Source organism: Pleuronectes platessa, chromosome 11 (assembly GCF_947347685.1).
Source record: "Pleuronectes platessa chromosome 11, fPlePla1.1, whole genome shotgun sequence".
NCBI classification, from domain to species: domain Eukaryota; kingdom Metazoa; phylum Chordata; class Actinopteri; order Pleuronectiformes; family Pleuronectidae; genus Pleuronectes; species Pleuronectes platessa.
Window position 1 is genome coordinate 1,142,317 of NC_070636.1, and position 24,081 is coordinate 1,166,397.

Here is a 24,081-nt window from a genome sequence, read left to right on the forward strand (position 1 = left end):
TATAATAATCATAACAAAATGTGCAATCATTTGATGATGTCATACTTTTTACTTCACTCACACAGAAATTAATAAGCAAACTTGAGCTGATTTGAATTTTATAAAACTCTCTTTCCATTTTCAGATTTTTCTATTTGTTTGCTTCTGTCTCTTTAATGAAACTTCAGCTCTGCAGTTACATCACAGACTCCACCCCCCCCCCCCCCCCACTGCACTTCCTGTTCATATTTAATTTTCACTTTGACTTCAGCAGAACGACTTCTGAACATTGAACCCTCAGCAGATCACGTTCATATTCAAGCAGCTATTTCACAACCAGGTCTCTTGTCGGTGTGAGCTTGTTGCTGCCAAATGGCTTTTGACCAGTTATCAAATCCAAGGCTTGAATTACTTTTTACAATCGTGTCCTGACACACCAGAGAAACCAGGAAGCATCTGTTCCTCCCTGAAGAGACGCAGGCTGAAAACCAGACGATCACATTCACCTTCCAAACCAAACTGAACCAAACCAGACCAGACGTCCTGAGTGAGTCCAGCTACAGGAGAGAAGAGTCAAACTACAACCTGCCGACGCTCCACACACTGACCGTGAGTTTAACAAACACCTCGACTCAGAGGGGAAGTGAACCTCAGTGAAGTTCATGGAGCTGTGACTGACTGACTGTCTGTTTTCAGCTTCACCTGGAGACTCAATGGCTTCCAGATCAGAAGAGGATCTCTGCTGTCCCGTCTGCCATGATGTCTTCAGCGATCCTGTTCTTCTGTCATGTAGCCACAGCTTCTGTAAAGACTGTGTGGACAACTGGTGGCAAGACAAAGAAGTAAAAGAGTGTCCAATTTGTAAGAGAAGATCTTCAAGGTCAGAACCACCTTGTAACCTGGTGTTAAAGAACCTGTGTGAGACCTTCTTACAGGAGAGAGATCAGAGCTCTTCACCTGCTCTCTGCAGTCTGCTCTCAGAGAAACTCACACTCTTCTGTCTGGACCATCAGCAGCCAGTGTGTGTCATCTGCAAAGATTCATTAAAACACACCGACCACAGATTCAGACCCATCGATGAAGCTGCACCACAACACAAGAAGCAGCTTCAGGAAACTCTGGAGCCCTTGAAGGAGAAGTTACAGAGTTTTGAACGTGTTAAAGTAAAGTTTGAACAAACAGCAGAACACATTAAGGTCCAGGTCGGACTCACAGAGACGCAGATCGAGGAGCAGTTTGAAAAGCTTCATCAGTTTCTGGTGGAGGAAGAGAAGGCCAGGATGGCTGCACTGAGGGAGGAAGAGATGCTGAAGAGTTGGATGATGAAGAAGAAGATTGAGTCTCTGAGCAGAGACATAACGTCTCTTTCAGACACAATCAGAACCACAGAGGACGAGCTGAGAGCTGAAGACGTCTCGTTCCTGCTCAACTACAAGGCTGCAGTGGAACGAGTCCAGCAGTGCCCCCTGCTGGATGATCCACAGCTGGCCTCAGGAGCTCTGATGGACGAAGCCAAACATCTGGACAACCTGAGCTTCAACATCTGGAACAAGATGAAGGATGTGGTCTCCTACAGTCCTGTGGTTCTGGACCCAAACTCTGCTCATCCAGTCCTCGTCCTGTCTGAAGATCTGACCAGTTTGAGACTAGGAGAGAGACAGAAGCTTCCTGACAATCCAGAGAGGTTTGATCAATATGCCTCAGTCCTGGGATCTGAGGGTTTTAACTCAGGGACTCACAGCTGGGACGTCCTGGTTGGAGACAGTACAAGCTGGTCACTGGGTGTGTCAGTAGAGTCTGTCAAGAGGAAGGGAAAAGATATGTCTGGAACATGGGGAATAGGGTTACGTGAAGGTAAATACTCAGCACGGTCACCATCAGCATCATCTGTTCTCTCTGTGCAGAAGATCCAGAGGATCAGAGTGAAACTGGACTGGAACAGAGGAGAACTGTCGTTCTCTGATCTTGATACTAACAAACACATTCACACCTTCACACACACTTTCACTCAGAAGATGTTTCCATACTTTCACACTAGAGATCATCATCACCCAGTGAAGCTGTTACCTGTGAAAGTCTCTGTGACTCTGGATCAGAGACGTTAGAGATAAAGATTTTATTCATCATGTTTATTTCTTCATGAGAAATCTGTTGAATTTAAACGTTAAACTCGTTATTCTAAAGCTCTGTTTATTTCTCTTTTTACTTCTCACTCATGTTTATTTCTTCAAGAGAAATCTGCTGAATTTAAACGTTAAACTCATTATTCTAAAGCTCTGTTTATTTCTCTTTTTACTTCTCACTCATGTTTATTTCTCCTGTCGACTTTTCCACGTGTGTAAAAAGATTTGATTATTTTCTGATCTTTATCTTTGGTTTGTTTTTTACTTTCATGGAAAATGTTTTCTATCATTTAGATTTTGTGTGGATCCATGAAGTCGAGCAAACTGATGAAGATCCACATAAAAACACATTTATCAATAACAGCTGATCATTGTTCACATTCTACAAACTTTATTAAAACTCACAGATGAGACATGATTCATGTTTAATCACATAAAGTCCGTTCACATATGAAAAAATCCAACATATATGAACATTTGTCTGTTTGATGTGATGAAGCCAAAATGATTCTGTCTGTAAAAATGTTTATTCAACAGCAGCCGAGTGATTTGATTTTAATATTGTGATCAAAATAATAAAAACTATGAAACAGAAACAGAGTTCTGACCTTTTTTAAGATGAAATGTAAATTTAACATTATCTGTCATCAAGTAGGATTCAACACTCAGATAGTTTCAGGTTTTTAAATTAAGTTATAAATACGTTTATTCATGAATTATTTCTTATTTAAATGTTGGGACCTGATAGTTGTGAACAATAGTTGGGCCTACATGTGAAGACAAAGCCTGAGACCACATGTCCTCTTTGTTCTGGGGACAAAAGAAGACATGTGGAACGTGCACTTGAACGTGTTGGTGTCGGATATTTCACAAACTACAGGACACTTATTGCAGCAGTTCAGTTGTAACAGTCAAAGAATAAAAATCTGATGAAATGTAAGATATGTTTCATAAATACACACAAAGAAGAAAGAAGAAGAAGTTGTATCGATGTTTATGGTGAAAATGGTGAAACACCTGATCAGCAGCTCAGCGTCAAGTCCGTTAAATTGAATCAAGCTGCACCAAATCACACTGAGAGACATCTGTCCTCGAAAGACGTCTGAGTTTTACGTCCCCACGCTGGTGGTCGGAGACAATATGCTTTCAGGTCTCATCCTCGTGAACACAATATCTCAAAAACACCTTCAGGGAATTTCTTCAAATGTGGTAAAAACGTTCACTTGGACTCGTGGATGAAGTGATTAGAATTTGATGGTCAAAGGCCAAAGGTCAAGGTCACTGTGACCTGACAAATAAGCAACTCAGAAACACCTTGAGGGAATTTCTTTAGTACAAACTTTCACCTGGACTCAAGGACACAGCAAGATGAGCAAACACGTCTGTTTCACAAAATGTGATTAACACAACAGCTAAAAAACACAACCCACATTCGTTCGTTTTTCCAATAAATTAAGGTAACATACTGAACTTTCCTCCCCAACAGTCAGAATCACTTTAAGTGCTACTGGCATTGAGTAATAGCAGTTGGCACACAGTGAGGTAGAAGGATTTTATTTTCGCCCGAATATTTTTGGTAAACAGATGCCTGCAGATGACTCTAGCTGGTTCTTTTGAGCTGGAAAACACAATGGCACCCTAGCATGAAGCCTTGACTAGCCCAAGGTCAAATTGACCACAATACCAAAGAAAATGAATATTTTACAGATGTTTTACTGAGGGCATGTCTATGCGTTTTCCAAAAAGGCCATTTGGAGGCTCCAAAGGACCCTTGGTACCCATGGTAACCAAATAGGCTAAAAAGGCTACTTTTACACTACAAATCATACTTTTATATAAAGGAGACAAAATTGGTCATATGGTGTAAAATTTATTCAAATATACATCTTTTATATTTTTGGATACATGCCAGCCATTGTAGCAGTCACGACCGGGGACGAAACACAAAGGCTAGGGTTAGGGAGGAGGCTTGTGGAGGACTTTGTAGTGACCTATCAGGATGTCACCACCCATGCACCTCGATGGACCTATATGGGAAAAGGTAAATAAGTTGGGAGCTTTTAGAAAAGCCATACAGATGCGGTAAATATCTATCCATGATAATAAACATAAATAATACTTACATTTCACATGTTATTGGCATCATGCCAGGCATTGTAGCAGTCACAACTGGGTACAAAACACAGAGGCACATCGCAGGAGGGGCACTTCATTGGTGTCTTTGCATGGCACAGCCTGCACCTCTGCCGACCATTGGTGCTGTGCCCAGAGATATAAACCAGCCTGTGATGTGTTGTGACTGGAGCAGGATGTGGGACGGTTCTGGCTGTGGTGGGAGATCCCGCCTCTGCCAGCTCCTCGATGAGGGTCTCTCTGAAAGTCTTCTGGGCCATAGGTAACTTTCCTCTACCTCGTGCAAGGTCATTATGGAGGAGAAAGGCATTCACTATCCCGATGTCCATGAAGTGATAGAAGAACGTCTTGTACCACCTCATCATCTTGTGGAGGACTTTGTAATACCCTATCAGGGCGTCAGAGAGGTCCACTCCACCCATACACCTGGATGGACAGAAAAACACAAGATTGAGAAAAATATACTAAAACATAACTATATGAAGCACACAAATTATTACATTTCAAAGGGCATAAAACATCGGTAAATATATAATATGTACCTGTTGTATTCCTTCACTGCTGGTGGAACCGGGATGTTCTTCAATGACCACTGCCCATCTGCACCTTTGACTCTCCTCTGCACTGTCTCCTCTGCATGTGCCGTGTGGAGTGTTGAGCACATGGAGACGTCCTTCGTGTCTCGCCACTGGACAAAGAGGAGGGAGTCCTTCCTGATCCAACGGATACTGCCACGGGGAGACTTCAAGACCAGAGCGTTGACATTGCTTTTTGGGAAATCAATTCTGTTTGTGCGGATGGTTCCACACGCCCAAATCCTCTTCTGAAGGAGGTCGCTGAAAAGGATGGGACTTGTGTAAAAATTGTCCACAAAGAGCTTGTAGCCCGATCCCAGCATTTGTGTGTTTATGAGCTCCATAACAGAATCGTAACTCAGCCCCTTGCCAGTAAATCCCTGTAACTTCCCCTGATAGACAAAAAAGTCCCATGTATAACCGTTCCTGGAGTCCGCCAGAACGAAGAGTTTGTAACCCAGCGAACAGGTTTGTTCCTCTTGTACTGTTTCAGTCCAATGCGGACTTTGGTGGCAACCATGCGCTCATCGATGGAAATATCTTGGCTCGGGTGATAATTCGTTGTGCAGGCGTCTCTTATCTCCGCGTAGATCGGTTTGATTTTACAGAGTCGGTCGAAGCCTGCTGTGCCTCTCTTCTTCTCGTTAGCAGCATCCGCCACCAAGCCACTGAGGTGAAGTGCCCGGTAGATTCTAGGGAACTTCCTACCACTCATTACCCGTCTCGGGAGTGGCAAATTGTACAGTTGGCTCTGTCGCCAATAGTCGTTAAGTCCACAGCATTTTACAATACCCATGTAAATAACCATGGACATGAATGAATACATGTCGTGTATTGTCAAAGCAATCCATGGTTTGGTGGGTGTGGAGTAGTTCTTCGAGCCAAAGTCATTTGTGTTATCAAGGACTGTCATTAAAATCGAGTTGGTAAAATACATTTGAAAAAGCTGCAGGATTGTGTACGTCGCTGTAGAGATGAGCTGGGGTCCTGGTGTACGTGTGGGTCTGAAGGTGGGCTGTGGTGGTGTCACATCTGCATCATCAACATCATTCCATCTCTCTCCAGATGGGATGGCTGACACACCGGCTTGACTTCGGCTGCTGCCGCTTCTCCCTCTCGCCCTACCTCTCCCTCCCCGTCCTCTGCCTCGTGGTCTTCTCCTGCTGGCAGAACCTCTCTGAGGAGTTGGGGGATTGGGCTCCTCTCCTGAGGAACTGTCCTGCTGCTCCACTCTACGTGGTCGCTTGCTGGCTGGACACGATGTAACCGGCTCCCAAGCCGTATCTGAATCAGATGATTGCCTATTTTTGAAAATAAAGAAAAAACAGTTATTTACTACTCTAGATAAAACTTGTATGAGTTTTTCATATGTATGTGCACACCTGTTCACATTCCAATCGTCACACAAAGGCAGCACACCTCTCTCCCACAACTGAATCCACACCTTTTACAAATCAACAGTAAATCCTAAAAAAACACATACACGAACACACACAGTAATTTATAAGTTATATATATATTATAATAAAATACGTACTTGTCAAGAGTAATGTCTCGTCCTTCCAGAAACATGGCCTCTGCCTCGGAGTCAAACGACTGGTCGCTGTCTTCCTCTGATACGTCGTCATCAGACTTGTCGCTATCACGCCGATAACACAGATCCCTGGCTTCTTCGGTCGTCAAGTTTCGTTTCTCTAAACGTTTCACCATACGGAGCTTCAAAACTCTCCAAAGCAAGACTGAATTCTGTGCACGGATCTCACAGCAACGCTCTCGGACTTTTACGCACGGAGGCGAGATGCTCTGGAACCAGGTGTTCGCTGTTGTGCAGTGACTTCCTGGGTGTTGATATTTATCTATCAGGTCGAGCAGGACACATACTCGGTGGAAAATGTAATTGGCTAAACGATAAGCCGGTCATAACAACAATCGATTGCAATTGGCTGAGTCTGTACACGTCAGAAGAAGGGCGCGCACTGTCTGTCAACGAGGGTTCTCGTTGGCTCGTGTAGGCTGTGGACAACCCATGCCTTCTCCAATTGGGTCGAATGAGCTGTCCATCTCAAGTTCAGAGTGCAGCCACCATTTTGAAATCCAGAGAGCTGCTTTGTTTACCTTCTAATAGAAGTTAGGACGGAAATAAGTCAAAGTTGGCACTTAGCTGCTGGCTACTCTGAGATTAGCCATCAGCTGACTGTGGCTATTCTTTGATGAAATAGTGTGCTATGGAGTGATTATGTTACTGGATTGGATCGTCTGGACCTTTGGCAATGTACCAACAGCGTTTTTGTTGGAATGTTATCGATCTGTGGATTAATATCATGCTTCTTAGGTGAGTGACGTCGACTATCTTAATTTTTTTTTTAGGTAAGTTGTCTGACTGTTACGTTGATTGTACCGGCTGTGGTGATCGGAACTTGAAAGGGTTTACATCAGTGGAATATGTTGTATTAGTACGTAGCTGTACGACGCAGTTCTTTAAATAAAAATGTTTGACGCTGATCGATAAAAAAAACACACCTGGCGGGCGTCGGCGGGACAGTGATTGCAAGGAAGTTAAGCACTATTGCAAAACAATGTTTTCATCACCGAAGCAGTGGTTTGATTTCACTAAAGAAAAGGTCGAAGTAGTAACAGTAGAGCAAGGCACACAATTATAGTTTAAAGATTTTAAACCCTAGTTTGTCCCACACAAGCTGACACACAGACACACACACAGACACACACACCCATCTCAATACCAATCCCAAACCCCAGCGTTAACTGCTCATCATCGTCTCAGGAGAATAAAAAAAAGAAATCAACACATGTTACAGTTGTGTTGTACGTACAGCATTGACAACAACACACGTCCTCGCCAACAGTTATCACACCTCGACGCCTACATAACCACACCACACCAGTGTTCGCCAACTTTGGTCGTGTTGCATAGACAAAAAGGCGGTTTTGATTTTATCTATCTAATTTTTTTGGGGGGTGCCAATTCGGTCGAGCTAGCGTAGCGAATATTTCAGGTTCATCCAACAATCCGTCAATCGGTCTTCGTATCATTCAGGGTCTTAAAAGTTGGACTGGTCACTAGAAAGTATTTGAGTCCCTGTGGTGAAACGTCGAGGTCAACAGGACGAGGGCGCCCTTCGACCAATGAGAGCGTTCAACGGAGATCGACCAATCCCTGCCTCTTGAGTAAAGTAGTGGTTACGATCAGGTGAAAGTTGAGAGGAGAGTTTGCACTTGTAACTTTCAACAAACTTTACTGCGACGGCTGCAGCACCCCCTACTGGCAAGGGACTGAAAATGCAAAGCAGAATTCTTGCATCTCTGCATCTGAACTCGATGCTTGTTAGTCCAACACTTTGGTTCAGAACTTACGGTGGCCCTGAGAGCTCAACGAACAGCAACTTAAGAAAACACATGCAAGTTGACAGAACACAAGCAAAGTAAGAAAACATCTTCATCAAGTTCACAACACAACACAACACATTACAGAAACGCGCAGCAAATAGACAAACGCGCAGCAAATAGAGAAGAAACGACAACGGAAGTGTTTCCAGAGGACAGCTAAAAGTGATGGACACTGCTGCCACTGCAGACACAAAGACGTCCAATACACCATACAAATTCGGTTCCACACAGGGGTCTGCCACCCGCGGCTCTGGAGCCGAATGCGGCAGTTACGTCACAGACCCCCCCCCCTGCACTTCCTGTTAATATTTAACTTTCACATTGAATTTTGCATAACTACTTCTGACCATTGAACACTGAACAGATCACCATCATATTCAAGCAGCTATTTCACAACCAAGTCTCTTGTCTGTGTGAACTTGTTGCTGCCAAATGACTTTGGACCAGTTATCAAATCCAAGGCTTGAATTACTTTTTACTGTCGTGTCCTGACACAGACCAAATAATGTTGGCTTCACACCCCCCACCCCCCCGGGTTTACAGCTTTTGGGGGGGCAGCGGATGCTCTCTGTCCGCTGGTGGGAGTGTGCTCACCTGTGTGTGTGCGCATTGGGATGGAACTCTGCCTTGAGCGATACAGAAAGCAGAGGAGAAATCTAAACACGCGAACGTGTGGCGGGGGGCGTGGCGGTGGCGAAAGAAGAAAAAGTGGGGGTACGTGCGCCGGAGTGTCCTCCTGACTGCCTCTTGTCCAGTCGTGCGATCGACCCACACTGCCTTTGCGATCGACCGGTAGATCGCGATCGACGTATTGGGCACCCCTGGCACAGGCACTCGACAATGGTTAATTAGGTGATATTAGATAATTTCCCACGGCACACCTGACGATCTCTCATGGCACACTAGTGTGCCGCTGCGCACTGGTTGAAAATCACTGCACTAAACGATCTGGCAGAGGACAAAGGAAACAGGCAGGTAGATATAATGGGGGGACTAAAGACTTGATGGAAGGCAGGTGCGTCTGTGGGTGGAACGTAAAGTGATATGTGGAACGAGGAAGTGCAGATTAGAGGGGAGAGGCTGAATTCTGAAATGACATAATGATTAGTATATACAAAACAACGATAAGACAAAATAAAAATGTTAATAGGAGGGTTAATTCGTGACACAGTGAATGTATTGCCCATGAACCGTTGATATTGCACAGGCAGATGATTCAGGCACAGTTAAGAGTTAAAGTGTTAGAGTTCAGTCCATAAGGGAGGTGCAATGTTTTTACTGGCAGCAGAGCTGCTTGTACATTAGTTTCAGGTTTTACAGGTTTTATCATCCAGCATCTCAAGCTCCACCCTCTCCTGACACACCTGAGAAACCAGGAAGCATCTGTTCCTCCCTGAAGAGACGCAGGCTGAAAACCAGACGATCACATTCACCTTCCAAACCAAACTGAACCAAACCAGACCAGACGTCCTGAGTGAGTCCAGCTACAGGAGAGAAGAGTCAAACTACAACCTGCCGACGCTCCACACACTGACCGTGAGTTTAACAAACACCTCGACTCAGAGGGGAAGTGAACCTCAGTGAAGTTCATGGAGCTGTGACTGACTGACTGTCTGTTTTCAGCTTCACCTGGAGACTCAATGGCTTCCAGATTAGAAGAGGATCTCTGCTGTCCCGTCTGCCAAGATGTCTTCAGAGATCCTGTCATTCTGTCATGTAGCCACAGCTTCTGTAAAGACTGTGTGAAGAGCTGGTGGAAAGACAAAGAAGTAAAAGAGTGTCCACTTTGTAAGAGAAGATCTTCAAAGATGGAACCACCTTGTAACCTGGTGTTGAAGAACCTGTGTGAGACCTTCTTACAGGAGAGAGATCAGAGCTCTTCACCTGCTCTCTGCAGTCTGCACTCAGAGAAACTCAGACTCTTCTGTCTGGACCATCAGCAGCCAGTGTGTCTCATCTGCAGAGATTCAGAAAAACACACCGGCCACACAATCAGACCCATCGATGAAGCTGCACAACAACACAAGAAGCAGCTTCAGGAAACTCTGGAGCCCTTGAAGAAGAAGTTACAGAGTTTTGAACGTGTTAAAGTAGAGTTTGAACAAACAGCAGAACACATTAAGGTCCAGGCCGGACTCACAGAGACACAGATCAAGGAGGAGTTTAAAAAGCTTCATCAGTTTCTGGAGGAGGAAGAGGAGGCCAGGATGGCTGCACTGAGGGAGGAAGAGGAGCAGAAGAGTCGGATGATGAAGAAGAAGATTGAGTCTCTGAGCAGAGACATAACGTCTCTTTCAGACACAATCAGAACCACAGAGGACGAGCTGAGAGCTGAAGACGTCTCGTTCCTGCTCAACTACAAGGCTGCAGTGGAACGAGTCCAGCAGCGCCCCCTGCTGGATGATCCACAGCTGGCCTCAGGAGCTCTGATAGACGAGGCCAAACATCTGGGCAACCTGAGCTTCAACATCTGGAACAAGATGAAGGACATGGTCTCCTACAGTCCTGTGGTTCTGGACCCAAACTCTGCTCATCCATGGCTCGTCCTGTCTGAAGATCTGACCAGTTTGAGACGAGGAGAGAAACAGAAGCTTCCTGACAATCCAGAGAGATTTGATCAATACGCCTCAGTCCTGGGATCTGAGGGTTTTAACTCAGGGACTCACAGCTGGGACGTCCTGGTTGGAGACAGTACTTACTGGTTACTGGGTGTGTCAGCAGAGCCTGTCCAGAGGAAGGGAAACAAACTGTCTGGAACATGGAGAATATTGTTCCGTGAAGGTAAATACTATGCACGGTCTCCATCAGGATCATCTGTTCTCTCTGTGCAGAAGATCCAGAGGATCAGAGTGAAACTGGACTGGAACAGAGGAGAACTGTCGTTCTGTGATTTTGATACTAACCAACACATTCACACCTTCACACACACTTTCACTCAGAAGATGTTTCCAATCTTTAACATTAGAGATCACTTGAAGCTGTTACCTGTGAAAGTCTCTGTGACTCTGGATCAGAGTCGTTAGAGATAAAGATTTTATTCATCATGTTTATTTCTTCAAGAGAAATCTGCTGAATTTAAAAGTTAAACTCGTTATTCTAAAGCTTTGTTTATTTCTCCTTTTACTTCTCATTCATTTTTATTTCTCCTGTCGACTTTTCCACGTGTTTAAAAATATTTGATTATTTTCTGATCTTTATCTTTGTTATGTTTTTTACTTTCATGGAAAATGTTTTCTATCATTTAGATTTTGTGTGGATCCATGAAGTCGAGCAAACTGATGAAGATCCACATAAAACCACATTTATCAATAACAGCTGATCATTGTTCACAATCAACAAACTTTATTAAAACTCACACATGAGACATGATTCATGTTTAATCACATAAAGTCTGTTCACATATGAAATAATCCAACATATATGAACATTTGTCTGCTTGATGTGATGAAGCCAAAATTATTCTGTCTGTAAAAGTGTTTATTCTACAGCAGCCGAGTGATGTGATTTTAATATTGTGATCAAAATAATAAAAACTATGAAACAGAAACAGAGTTCTGACCTTTTTTAAATTGAAATGTAGGATATAACACTCAGAGAGTTTCAGGTTTTTAAATTTAGTTATATATACGTTTATTTATGAATTATCCCTAATTTAAATGTTGGGAGCTAATAGTTGTGAACAAAATTTGGGCCTACATGTGAAGACAAAGCCTGAGACCACAAGTCCAACAAAACGACACAACCCACATTTGTAAATTTTTCCAATAAATTAAGTTTATTTGTCAACAGTTGGTTTTACATTGTAATCAGCAGGATCCATGCAGTCAAGCTCTTTATGGCCAATACTAATAATAAAGATATTTCACATCACAGACCACAAAACATAAATAAACACAAACACCAAGCATTCCTCCCCCCTGCGCGTCACACCGAGGTTTCACACCTTTACATATTTACACAGGTTCAACATCAACCTCGCATTAAACTGTTTGATTCTCATTTTGAATATGTCGTTGCATGTTTTCATCACCGAAGCAGTGGTTTGACTTCACTAAAGAAAAGGTCGAAGTAGTAACAGTAGAGCAAGGCACACAATTATAGTTTAAAGATTTTAAACCCTAGTTTGTCCCACACACACACGGACACACACACACACACACAGACACACACACCCGTCTCAACACTAATCCCAAACCCCAGCGTTAACTGCTAATCATCGTCTCAGAAGAATAAAAAAAGAAATCAACACATGTTACAGTCGTGTTGTACGTACAGCATTAACAACAACACACGTCCTCGCCAACAGTCATCACACCTCAACGCCTACACAACAACACCACACCAGCGTTCGCCAACTTTGGTCGTGTTGCATAGACAAAAATGCCGTTTTGATTTTACATATTTTTTTTTCGGGGGGGGCCACTTCGGTCGAGCTAGCGTAGCGAATATTTCAGGTTCATCCAAACCGCTCGACCAATGAGAGCGTTCACTGGGGATCGACCAATCCCTGCCTCTTGAGTAAAGCAGTGGTCACGATCAGGTGGAAGTTGAGGGGAGAGTTTGCACTTGTAACTTTCAACAAACGTCACTACGACGGCTGCAGCACCCCCTACTGGCAAGGGACTGAAAATGCAAAGCAGAATTCTTTACGAAACAAATCACTTAAATAAAAACTCATTTCACAGAGGAGCATAGGGAGCCTCTGATTTTTGATTTGATGATTTTCAGAACATTTTTATGTATATTTCGGTGTATCTGATGCATAAAGTCCAGTTTCCGCCTGTTGTGGAGTAAAATCTTCTCAAACTTGTATAAAATGATCAAATTATTATAAATAAACAAATACTGTTCTTTTTCTCAGTGTTTCCAGCTCTGACTTCCTGTGATCCTCCGTCAAAATAAAGATCAATCGAGAACCACGACGTCGTCCAATCCTCAACTCGTGTTTCACTCACGATAATACACTTCTATTTCAGCATCTACTGTAAATAATAAGTTATCGGACTCTTCATATCGTGTAAAGTTTTATGTGTAACTCCAACAAAGCTGATTCCACTGATGTGTGTGTGGATCGTTCAACATGTTTTCGTATTAATAGCTTTTATTCACAGGAAATGATCTTCTACGATGTTTTGTTCTGGTCGACAGTGACGATGCTTCTGTTGAATCCTTTAAATAAAACACGTTAAGTTGACTTGATGCGTCTGGAGAAGCTCCGGCTGTGAGATGAGATGTTATCGTCCGTCCACTGAGTCTCATGACATGTAGCTGTGTAGCTGTCCAGCACATTAACATGAACACTGACGTCAGCTCCAGCTAGAGACTGAGAACATGCTACCTGTGCTACAACACTGCACTTTCACCGTGTGTTGATAAGACAACAGGTTGATTCAGACAAACAGTGAGTGAAAGTTAAAGCTCATGCAAAGTGGCTGAAGACGTGTGAGTCCCAGCAGAAGCAGAACTGAGGTAGCTCCAGAAAACAACCAGAAGAACCAGAACCAGACAAACTCAACCTCAACAAGTCAATAAGAAAACACAGAAGGTCTGTGAGAGCGTGAAGCAGCAGCCGGCTCACCTCCACCTCCTCCTGGACATACTGGGTGATTGAACTGGGGCTGGTGCACACTCAAGGATGAACTGGGCCAATTTCATATTTACGGATCTCGAATCGTAAATATCAACCATGTTCGGTCATGATCTCCGATGGAAGACACGTGAGCATGACCCCTCGACAGCCAATGAGAGCGAGCCGAGCGGGAAGAGTCACCAACCAGATGTTGTTTACTTTTACAGCAGCAAATAAACACAACAACAACAACAACGTATACAACTCAGCTCGAGCTGCAAAAGCTCGCTACACGTTTTGTAGTCGATCCTCCTCTATGTTAATTTCTCTTCTGAAGTCACGTTCGAGTCTCTTGAATCACGATGTTCTGGTCAAATCGTCCAGTTGCTGCGTTTTTTATGAATATGATCTTAATAACTGATTAAATCTGTCATCGTGTCTGTGGAGTCGTAGGTTTTGAAGTGTTTGAAATCCTCTCGTGTGCACCAGGCCTGAGAAGATGGAGCGGATTCTGTTCTGACTGAAAATGTGTTTTTCTATTCAGCCCAGTTTCAATGTCTGACCTGTGACCTTGGAGTCACTCCTCCTGCCTGTGTGCTCAGTTCACTGCTTTGTCTAAGAACCGGATAATGACATTTAAATGCTTGGTTATAAGTTCACTACATGTTTTATTTCCTAACTCTTTCTTTAATGAGGCTGGAACAGTTTTGTAAATATCAGAATCCACAGTTCATCCCTGGGAACGTGGAGTGAAGGTCACCCTGAGCTCTCAGTCCGCTCTGTGGAGATCAGCTCAGATCAGAGGAGGCAGCCGGAGGGTCGGAGCCCGGGAGAGAGAGGGGCTCAGTGGAGGGGGGGGGGGAGACGCAGAGAGCGCCCCCTACAGCTGGATCCCGGAGGTTCCAGCTCCCGGCACAGGTAGTCGCTGGGTGGACAGAGACAGAAACAGCTTGTGAGACTCGTGTTGAAGAACTGACAACATAACTAAAGACCTGCTGCCCCCCCGATCCTCACCAGAGACAATGTGTCCTCAGATAACACACAACATGTCCTTCCTGCTGTTTGACACCAACTCTCTTTATAAAAACGTTTTACACATTTTAAACGATCTAAATAAACATATATGCTCTAAACTCAAGATTTAATTTTCCAACTATTTGAATTTTATACTATATTGTAAATTTCACGTGTTTTTGTTTCATTCTATCATAATTATTTTTAATTGCCTTGTTTAATATTTCAAACTGTTTTCTTACACTTTGTGATGAAATGTGTTTTAATTCTATTTTTTAAATCATTTATCCTTTATTTATGAAGAAAATAAATACAAGTAAGGGGAAACACACAAATTAACACAATACATCACAGCACATATTAAAAAAACTACACAAACGGAAACAAACAGGAATCAATGGAAAATAAAACACGGGTTGAAAAAATGTATGAAAACTGATTTCTGAAGCAGATTCCTGTGATGTAAAATAAAACACGACCTAACAATGCCTTTTATTTTCTATTAAAGTTTGTGGAATTAATTTTTCTTCTCCTGTGATTTTATTATATTTTTTAAAAACAACAGTTTTCTATTAACATCTGTTCTCATGTTAATATATTCATACTTTTATTCATCAGGTTGTATTCATCAAATTAAATATTCAGATACGGCTTCATCTGTCCGCTCCTCTTCTGCTCTCTTTTATCCGAAAGACAGGTTCCTCCTCTCTGTCGTTTTCTGTTCGGCTTTACGATGAAACTTTACACACACAGACACACACACACACACACACACACAAACACACACACAAACACACACTCTCTCTCTCTCTCTCTCTCTCTCTCTCTCTCTCTCCTGTGTGTGTTGCTGCAGACCTTCTGCTGTCTGGGTCACAGAGCACATCATGAGCCGCATTTACGATTGCTTTAATTGCACCTGTGTCTCTGTGTGTGTGTGTGTGTGTGTGTGTGTGTGTGTGTGTGTGTGTGTGTGTATGTGTGTGTGTGTGTGTGTGTGTGTCTGTGTGTGTGTTGTGTGTGTGAACAGGTGGGCTAGACTGGGGCACGCCATGGGGGTCAGGACCAGCTGTACACATCACTGATATGATGTGTGTGCAGTGAGTGCGTGTCTGTGTGTGTGTGCGTGTCCTTTGTCATGAGTGTACATGCGTTGTGTGTGTACACTGAGCTTGATTTTGCACTTTGATGTGTGTGTGTGTCTCTGCATGTGAGTGTGTATGTGGGTTTGTCCTCTGGTGTGTGTGTGAACAACATGTCTGTCTAACCTGCAGCTGTTGGGCTGTCAGAGCTTCTACCTGGACTTTTATGCCCTGCCCTCAGGGATGTGTGTGTGTGTGTGTGTGTGTGTGTGTGTGTGTGTGTGTGTGTGTGTGCGTGTGTGTGTATGTGTGTGTGTGTGTGTGTGTATGTGTGTGTTTGTGTGTGTGTGTGTGTGTGTGTATGTGTATGTGTATTAGTTTGTGCGTATTTGGAGCATTGGGGCAATAGGTTTTGCTTAGCCCTGGAGGCACCCACAGGGCGGCCACATCACACACACACACAAATACACACAGACACACACACACACCCACAGAGTGATTGTGTAAGTGATCATCTTTGTTCTCCAGCTTCCTGGTTTTATCTTTTTTTATTGAAATATAATTTCTCTTTGTATTTGTTTTTTTATAAAAAGTCACGAGGACGAGTTTATTCCAGGATCATTTCAAACAACTCTGAGACAAACAGAAATAGATAGAGATGCTTCCACGTACCCTCACTGGCCCCGCCCTCAAGGGGGGGTGTCTCACTGAGGCCTGGCTCCGCCCCTGTGCCGCTCTGGTGCTTTGAGTGACAGTCGAGTGAGCGCTGACCTGCGGGCGAGAGACACCGAGAAACACAGTGAGAGAAAAGGAAGGATGGAGCGACATCAGAAGAAAGAGAGAGAATGAAAGAAAAGAGAAGGTTGATCCCTCCGTCAGCAGAGAACAAGAAAAGAAGATCCCACTTTAGTGCTTTTGTTTTAACAGCGAGTAAGAGAGAGAGAGAGAGAAAGAGAGAGAGAGAGATAGAGAGAGAGAGATAGAGAGAGAGAGAGAGAGGGAGGGGAGAGAGAGAGAGAGAGAGAGAGGGAGGGGAGAGAGAGAGAGAGAGAGGAATAAATCAAAACATTATCGGCCTGAAACATTGTTTGTCTTGTTTTCTAATCGGCTTGTTCTTTCTCTCTTTCTTTCTTTCTTTCTTTCTTTTCTTTCTTTGAGCCCAAACTGATGAAAAGTTGTGAATTAAAACAACAAGCATCAGGCCCAACACAATTATCTCGCCCACACTCTTTTAATTGGTTAACGACTAATCACTTTGTAAAGACTTATGTAGCTATAACCCCCCCCCCCCCCCCCCCCCATACATCAACCATTGTGAAACACACACACACAAGGATAAACACAGACACACAAGTGGGTATGTAGTCACGACTATGTGCACACACAGACACACACGGCAGCTTGTTTTAAATATAGAGAATATCAAACAATGTAGGAAAAAACTAATTCTTCAAATGACAAAAAACGAAAATATATACAAGAAAAGAAAGAAGAAAAATCTTTGTCTCACGATTGTTCTTGTGGAAACGGCTCTCACTGTCTTAGTGGATAATAAATAATAAATTATTAGATTAACTGATTTTAACAGATCAGTTAATATGATTAACAACTGCTTCTCATATTGTTATTGTACATGTGAGTATTTGGTAACACATGTGAATGTCACGTCATTAAAGCTCAGATCGGAAACGAGCTCCTCGTCCGAGTTCCTCCTCCAGAGTTCGAGTTGATGAACGGAGGCGGCGCAGAAAGAGAAGAAGAAGCAAAACTCATTTGCATGAGGAAATAGAAAAGTTAAGAAAGAGCACAAACACGCTAATTCAGCGATGAAATGAATTGGACGATCAGTGCAGGAAGGGAAAGCTCTTAGCTGATGAATCCTAATAAAATCTGACTGATAGTAATTATGCTGATGTTGTTCTGTGGACCTTAACCTTTTAACTGAAAAACTGAGAAGTCTGCAAATCCTCCCATCCATTAACACCTGAGGGAGGAGGAGAGGGGGATGAGGCGGGGGAGGAGAGGACGGAGGGAGGAAGGGGGGGAACGAAGAGAAGAGGGAACACAGAGAGATGTGAAGAGGAAATGTGAACAGAGAAGGAAATGAAGAAAGGATGGAGATGAACAGATGAGAAGAGAGGGAGGAAAGGTTGTAGAGAAATGAAAAGATGGTGTGAGAAAAAAGAGGAGAATATAAGAATAAAAAATGATGAAGACTTGAAGACGTGAGAAAATAGGAGGATGAAAAAGTTTGGATGTGAAATGGTGACGAGAAAAAGGAGGGATGAGGCGGAGGAGAGTAGAAAAGGAGCATGGAGAGAGGAAAGATAGGGAGGAAAGGAGGATTAGAGAAACATGAGGAGGGGATGGAGAGATGAGGAGAAAAAGAGGAGAAAGTTATTCAGAAAAGAGCAGCAAGAGGAGAATGTGTCAGGAAAAAGCAGATGATTGAAGATGAGGGTCAAGAAAAGAAGAAGAAGAGGAGATTATGGATGTGAAATGGAGAGAGGAAGGAGAGAGGGATGATAGAGGGATGAGGCGGGGGAGGAGAGGATGAAGGGAGGAGGAGAGAAGAGGGGAAGAGAGGTAACACATATCAGCTCGTCCGTGCAGCCTTGGAAATGGAAATGACAGAAAGGCACACGGCCTCATTACATTCTGCCCACAGAGGGCTCGGTCTAATACCTGGAGTGGGGGGGGGGGGGGGGGTGCAGTGTAATGTCCTGATACGGCGGATCAGGATAACACGTGGAACACTAACCTGCTTTGCCGCCACCGTCCTCGCCTCCTGCTGCGAGCCGCTCCGCCCTCTCGTCGTCTTCTCCTCCCGCCTCACCCGCCGAGCGTCTCCTCCCCCCCGCCCCCCCCTCCTCCCCCCCCCTATCTGCCTCCCTCATCGGCGAGCAGTTAATTTTGGGATTAATACGCGTGGCGCCCGGCTCTTTGGAGGGATTTGTAGCGGAGCCGCAGACACTTATCTTGGTCATTACGGGGCCCATATTGGATTCAAGCGTTTCAGTATCTTCCAAACATTGGGCAGCGGAGGAGTCTATCGGGCCGACACGTGCCCGGGGATTAAGATAAGCAGGCCCCTCATTACGACTCCTCTGCTCCTGCGGCGCACTGACACTCGCCACTTCTCTCCCAGCGACATCACAGAGGAGGTGCCAGTCCTCACCTTGCCTCTCCTGCGCGGCGCCAGAGGACACGGCAGGAGGAGAGGGGGGGGGGGTCGTCTCTTGGCTGGCAGCCGGGCCCCTGGAGGGAGGCGGGGATGGTTGTTGAGGGCGAGGAGGTGGAGAAGGAGGTGTAACGAGGCTCCAGGAGAGGAAGGAAGGAGCGCTGGGTCTGGTCCAACACCGACTCCTCTGAGGGACACAAGTGGCTCCTCGCATGAGGCCCCTCTGGAGACAAGTACGTATCATCTGAGGAAGACAGGTTCTCTAGACTGTTCCTCGGCGAGTTCTCCTTCAGCCGCGGCGTCCGTGGTTTCCTGGTGAGCACCATGCTGTAGCAGAGAGGCGGGCCCAGGTACACCTCCTCGGTGCAGGCTGCGAACAGCGTCTCCTCGTCCCGGATGTCGGGGCTGGGGGGCAGGGACTGGGACGGGCTGGTGGGCTCCGAGCCGTTAGCTTCTCTGTGGGCCGACCTCAGATCCAGAGCGCGGAGGTCGTTCCTGGAGTCGAGGCTCGGGGAGCCGCTCTGCCGGCGCCGGGCGCTGGTGAACGGCTCCGGGCTCGGGCTGCGGAGGCCCTGTGTGGGGGGGGGGGGAGGCGTAGGACGGGAGGCTGTACGGCGCCGGGGAGGAGCTCTTGTCCTCGGAGCACTGGCTGACCTCGCCACAGTCGCTGTCGTGGGAGGAGAGCGACAGGTAGGAGTAGAAGTCTCCCTTCCGGAGGTGGAGAGGCCGGTGGGAGTGCTCGAGCACCTGGGGGAGGAGGGCAGAGGGTCAAAGGTCAGAGGTCACAGGTGTGTCCACACTGTGAATAAAGATGGACGCCATGACGCCGCCACAAAGATAAAGCGTCTGGCTTCGGTAAAGGTCAGAAAACTTCATCTCCATGTTAGCAGACGGGACACAAACCAAACTAATTGTTTTTGTGAGAGATGGTTTCTGTCATTTCTTATTGGACTTTATTAAATATAAACTGTTTTGTATATATTATCCTTAAAAATGTAACATTATAACATGGAAATACAAATATAAATGTGTATGTTTTTGTCTAGTTTAATGTAATACACTTATTTATTTACCTCACATTATCACCAACCATTCATCCTTTATTTGCATATTAATATTTAGGAGGAGCAGAGTTTTCTGCCTGATTTCTTTTTCTTTTCAGAAATGAAGTGGAGACTGGAAACTGATAAGCTTTGAGATTACTTCACTCGCAATAGACACTGAAGAAATTAGTCATTACATCCCGACAGTTATGATCCGTGATGCGATTTATTGAATTACTTCAACTCAGTGAACAAATTGACTGAGATAACTTTTGCTACTTTTGGATGAATTTTTTCCTCAAAATGAAAACAACACAATAGTCGAGGTCAAACGAGGCTTTAGATTCTGTATCTGCACAAATCTTTCAATCAGTTACTTTATTATCTGGAGCTCTAGTCTCTGTTTAATGAGGTTTTATGATAAAACCCTTTGCGTGTGACTTCTTTGTAGAGTGTTGTTCGTACCTTGTCTCTGATCTGTGTCAGGGACGCGGGGCCTTGGTCTGGACTCGACCCGCCAACCTCCACCTGGCTCAGGTCTTCAGGCTGATTCTCTTTGCTCCTCAGCGCCAGAGAGGTCATGTCAATAATCTCCATCACAAAGTCGTGCACGTTCTCTGTCTTGCCCTCGTCCACGCTGGACGCTCGGAGGGACGAGGACAGAGGACGCTGGTCGTGGCAGGACGCTTGACAGCCGCGGCGTTTCTTGGGAGGCAAGGACGATTCCTTGTCCCTCACCTCCCTCCTCGTCTCCTCCGTCACAAACGAGGAGAATTTGAACTTTTCCTGAATGGTGATGGCCTTCCTGCCGCCCGCCTCTGGCCTGCTGCTGTGCAATGCATCATGGGACCTGCAGTCCTCGACGGGGGAGAGGGACAGAGGCGAGGGGAGGGAGGAGCTGTGGCAGGGCAGCTCTCCCTGCAGCTGTCCCACCAAGGAGGAGGCCCGTCTGAACGGGAGGAGGTCCCGGGTGGGAGATGGAGAAAGCTGCTTCGTTGAGTTCGATTCCGCTTTCAGGATCGAGCCGCCACCGTCCCGAACCGACTCCCCCGTCGGAGCAAACACGTACGCCTCCCTCAGCGACTCCCCTTTCTGTGTGAACACACTCGACTCCTCTCTGAGGAGCTCGTCATCTTCATCTTTCCCCTTCAAACAGCTCTGATCCACATTTCCGTTCTCCACGTCGTCTACAAACTGGTTGATGTAGCTCCTTGTTACATTCCTCCTGTTCTCCTCCTCTTCCTCCTGCTCCTTCTTCTCTCTCTTTGTTTTATCGTTGCCACTGTTGGTGCTGGTCTCTATGAGTTTGGGAGCTGAGCGGTTCAGGAAACCGTGCTGCTCCTTGTTGTGAGAGGAGGTGGTGAAGGAGGAGGACAGGTGGGTTCCACACTGCAGCTCGTCCCTGAGACCTGCCTCAGTTTTAGAGGAGGTGCGAGGAGCTCGTATCCAGCTCTGCAGCTCGCTCCTCATGTACTCCAGGCCCAGAACGTAAGAGCCCTCCATCTCCTCCTCATCGTCCTCGTTACCAGAGGAGACGCAGCTCAACCTCTCCTCCTCCTCGTCCTCTCCGTCCCGCACGCCAAGCTCCTCCTCAGTGAGCGTTAGCGTGGAGGAGGACAGGAGGTCGCTGTCGTCCTCGTCCTCATCCGTGCACGCCGAAGCACAAGACACATTCACCACCATGCTCAAGCTCGCCGCATCCGCCTCATCCATCGACTGTCCTCCTCGACTGTTTCCGGGTCCACGTTTCCTATAAGAGCCCGAGTTAGCATTCACCGCCATGTTGGGATCCAGGAACTGGCGCCGCTGGTTTCTGAGCAAAGCGAAATCCTCAGACCCGACCGATGAGTCCTCCGTGCTGCTCAGCTCCGTCAGAGATGCTGTCGCCGAGCTCTCGTTGATCAGGGATGGCGGCCCTCTCCGTGAAGAGCTCGACATCTCATAGAGGGGTGTGGGTCGACCACCAAAGGAAGGAGAGGCAGGGATTCGACCCCGCGGCGGGGAGCTGCCCCGGAGCGTCATGTCAGAAACACTACGGGTCATTTTTGCCATCAGAGGACTCTGGATGTTCTCCAGGCGTTTCAGGAGATCAAGGGTTCTACGACTCAGCTCCCCAGAGGATGGTTCCCCCTGCACATGCTCAGTCTTCATGCCCCCCCCCTGCTGTCCCCCCTCCCCCTCCCTGCTCGGCCCCAGGTCCAGCTCCCCGAGGCTGGCCAGGCTGCCTCCGTTCTCCCCGTCGGTGCCGCGACACGGGGCCAGGCAGCTCTCCAGGGAGGCGCTTCGATGCAACGGGTCTTTGGAGGGAAACAGCTCCCCCCCCAGCGCCAGCAGGGACTCCAGGGAGGAGCCCTGAGACAGAAGGGGACTGGACGCCCGGCGGCTCAGAGCCGGAGACGACTCCAAACTGCTGAGCTGGTCGACTTTCAGCCCTGTGATGGGACTGTGAGACACGAAGGGCTTTGAGGAGTCCACACCGAGTCCTCCTGCCTCAAAGTCGGAGTCAGAGTCCGTCGGCGTCAGGATCCCACGCCTGTTCATCAGGATCTCAACCGCCTCCCCTCCTCCCCTCCTGTGCCTCCTCCTCTTCTCCTCCTCTCTGTTTCTTCTACTTTCAACTCGGTTTTCATCCCTCCTCCATCCTTTCTCTTTCTTGTTATCCTCTGTCTTGTTTCTTTGGTTGTATTTGGTGACGTCTTTGCACTGATCAGTCAAATCAGTTTCCTCCTTCCTCTGCTCATCTTCCTCATCTTCCTCCACTTTCTTTACTTTCTTTTCCTCCTTCTCCTCTTCCTGGATTTCAGAGTTGGTCGTTGTCTCTGTTTCTCCTGTATCACTAACGATCCCACTCTCGCACTCTGACCGACGACTGTTTGCCGACTGCCCACTTCCTCTGCCACCTTCCCTCTCACTCTCTCCATCCAGGTATCCATTGATCTTATCTCCTCCTCGGCTGTTTGACATCGAACCTCCCAGGAGGTCTGGGAGCGATTCGATCGAGGAGAAAGAGGAGTCTTTACTCAGGCTCTTCAGCAGGAGTTGCTGTTTCTGTTTTCCTGATTTGGTTTTGTGCAGAGAGGAAGAGTTGAGAGGAAACTGCGGTTGTCTGTAGAGTTCTACGCTGTGGAGGCTGTAGACCTGGTAGATGTTGTTGTTGTTCGGGGGGGCGGTTTGGGACGTCCCCCTCGGCTGGACCTCTGACGATGACCCTGTCACGGTGTTGCACAGATTCTCAGGACGCTGATTGGCTGGGACTCCGGTTCGAATCCTGTCGGGTTGATTCCCGTTGGACAGCGCAATGTCCAAAGGCAGATCTGGTTCTGTGGTGAAGTTGTGCGTCAGGTCGGGTTCTGGTTCTTCTTGTGTTTCTGTTTCTGTGATTGTCATGTCGGTTTCATCCCACTCCCAGGAGTCCTCTGGCACAGGGGCCGCTGGGCCAACCGGGACCAGGCTGATCTGGTGGAGGTCGACGAGACCTGGTTCTAGAAAGTTCCCAGGAACCTGAAGACAAGAACGAGAAGAGAGAACAAGCGTCAGCAAGAATAAAATTTTCCTCAAAGAGATTGTGTCCTGATCAAACTTAAGAATGAAGAAACAGAACCACAATGAATAAGAATCAGAGCGTAGTTCATCAATGTGATAAGAACAACCTAAAGTGACATGAACCAGCAGTGAGAATGCTTTTAAGTTGAGTCCGTGTCCAGACTGCTAACATGGAGGAGGTAGGGTTTGTGACCTATACTGCAGCCAGCCACCAGGGGGCGACCAAGACCCTTTCTGGGACACGTCTTCATCTACAGTCTGATTGTAACTTAGCATTTAAAGTACATTTAACATTAAATTGACCTAATCTTAACCAATAATAATAATAATAATAATAATAATAATAATAATAATAATAATAATCATCAACATCATCATTTCAGACCTGCTCTTATTATGGACTGCAGTTTAGTGTCAAACCCACAGGATCCATTTCA

At 46.0% G+C, this 24,081-nt stretch overlaps 4 protein-coding genes across 8 annotated transcripts in view; 1 reads left to right on the forward strand and 3 right to left on the reverse strand.

Annotated features, from left to right (window-relative positions):
- The window catches only part of LOC128450548 (zinc-binding protein A33-like), a 383,902-nt gene that overhangs the window by 177,559 nt on the left and 182,262 nt on the right, over positions 1-24,081 (reverse strand). The gene's annotated exons all lie outside the window — the stretch shown is intronic.
- LOC128450549 (E3 ubiquitin-protein ligase TRIM35-like) overlaps positions 1-24,081 on the reverse strand; it is a 377,361-nt gene that overhangs the window by 171,141 nt on the left and 182,139 nt on the right. The gene's annotated exons all lie outside the window — the stretch shown is intronic.
- LOC128450544 (zinc-binding protein A33) lies at positions 220-11,762 on the forward strand. 4 transcript variants are annotated; one of them, XM_053434067.1, is made up of 3 exons: positions 220-588; positions 9,521-9,751; positions 9,839-11,762. In XM_053434067.1, exon 3 carries the CDS (start codon positions 9,856-9,858, stop codon positions 11,236-11,238), a length of 1,383 nt encoding a protein of 460 aa, XP_053290042.1. In that variant the 5' UTR covers positions 220-588; positions 9,521-9,751; positions 9,839-9,855; the 3' UTR covers positions 11,239-11,762. The 4 variants fall into 4 exon arrangements, with proteins under 4 accessions (XP_053290042.1, XP_053290041.1, XP_053290043.1 ...); XM_053434066.1 differs by having other exon boundaries at positions 9,527-9,751; XM_053434068.1 differs by having other exon boundaries at positions 9,550-9,751.
- Positions 14,665-24,081, reverse strand: part of akap6 (A kinase (PRKA) anchor protein 6) — a 120,380-nt gene continuing 110,963 nt past the window's right edge. Inside the window, 8 exon segments of the mRNA XM_053434063.1 lie at positions 14,665-14,709; positions 16,550-16,648; positions 18,639-18,741; positions 18,743-19,140; positions 19,142-19,265; positions 19,314-19,639; positions 19,641-19,805; positions 20,567-23,602. Coding sequence (XP_053290038.1) covers positions 14,665-14,709; positions 16,550-16,648; positions 18,639-18,741; positions 18,743-19,140; positions 19,142-19,265; positions 19,314-19,639; positions 19,641-19,805; positions 20,567-23,602 — 4,296 coding nt within the window.

Bases quoted from the DNA above. Each gene is read 5' to 3' on its own strand.
- LOC128450544 (XM_053434065.1), top strand. From the start codon at position 693: ATGGCTTCCAGATCAGAAGAGGATCTCTGCTGTCCCGTCTGCCATGAT.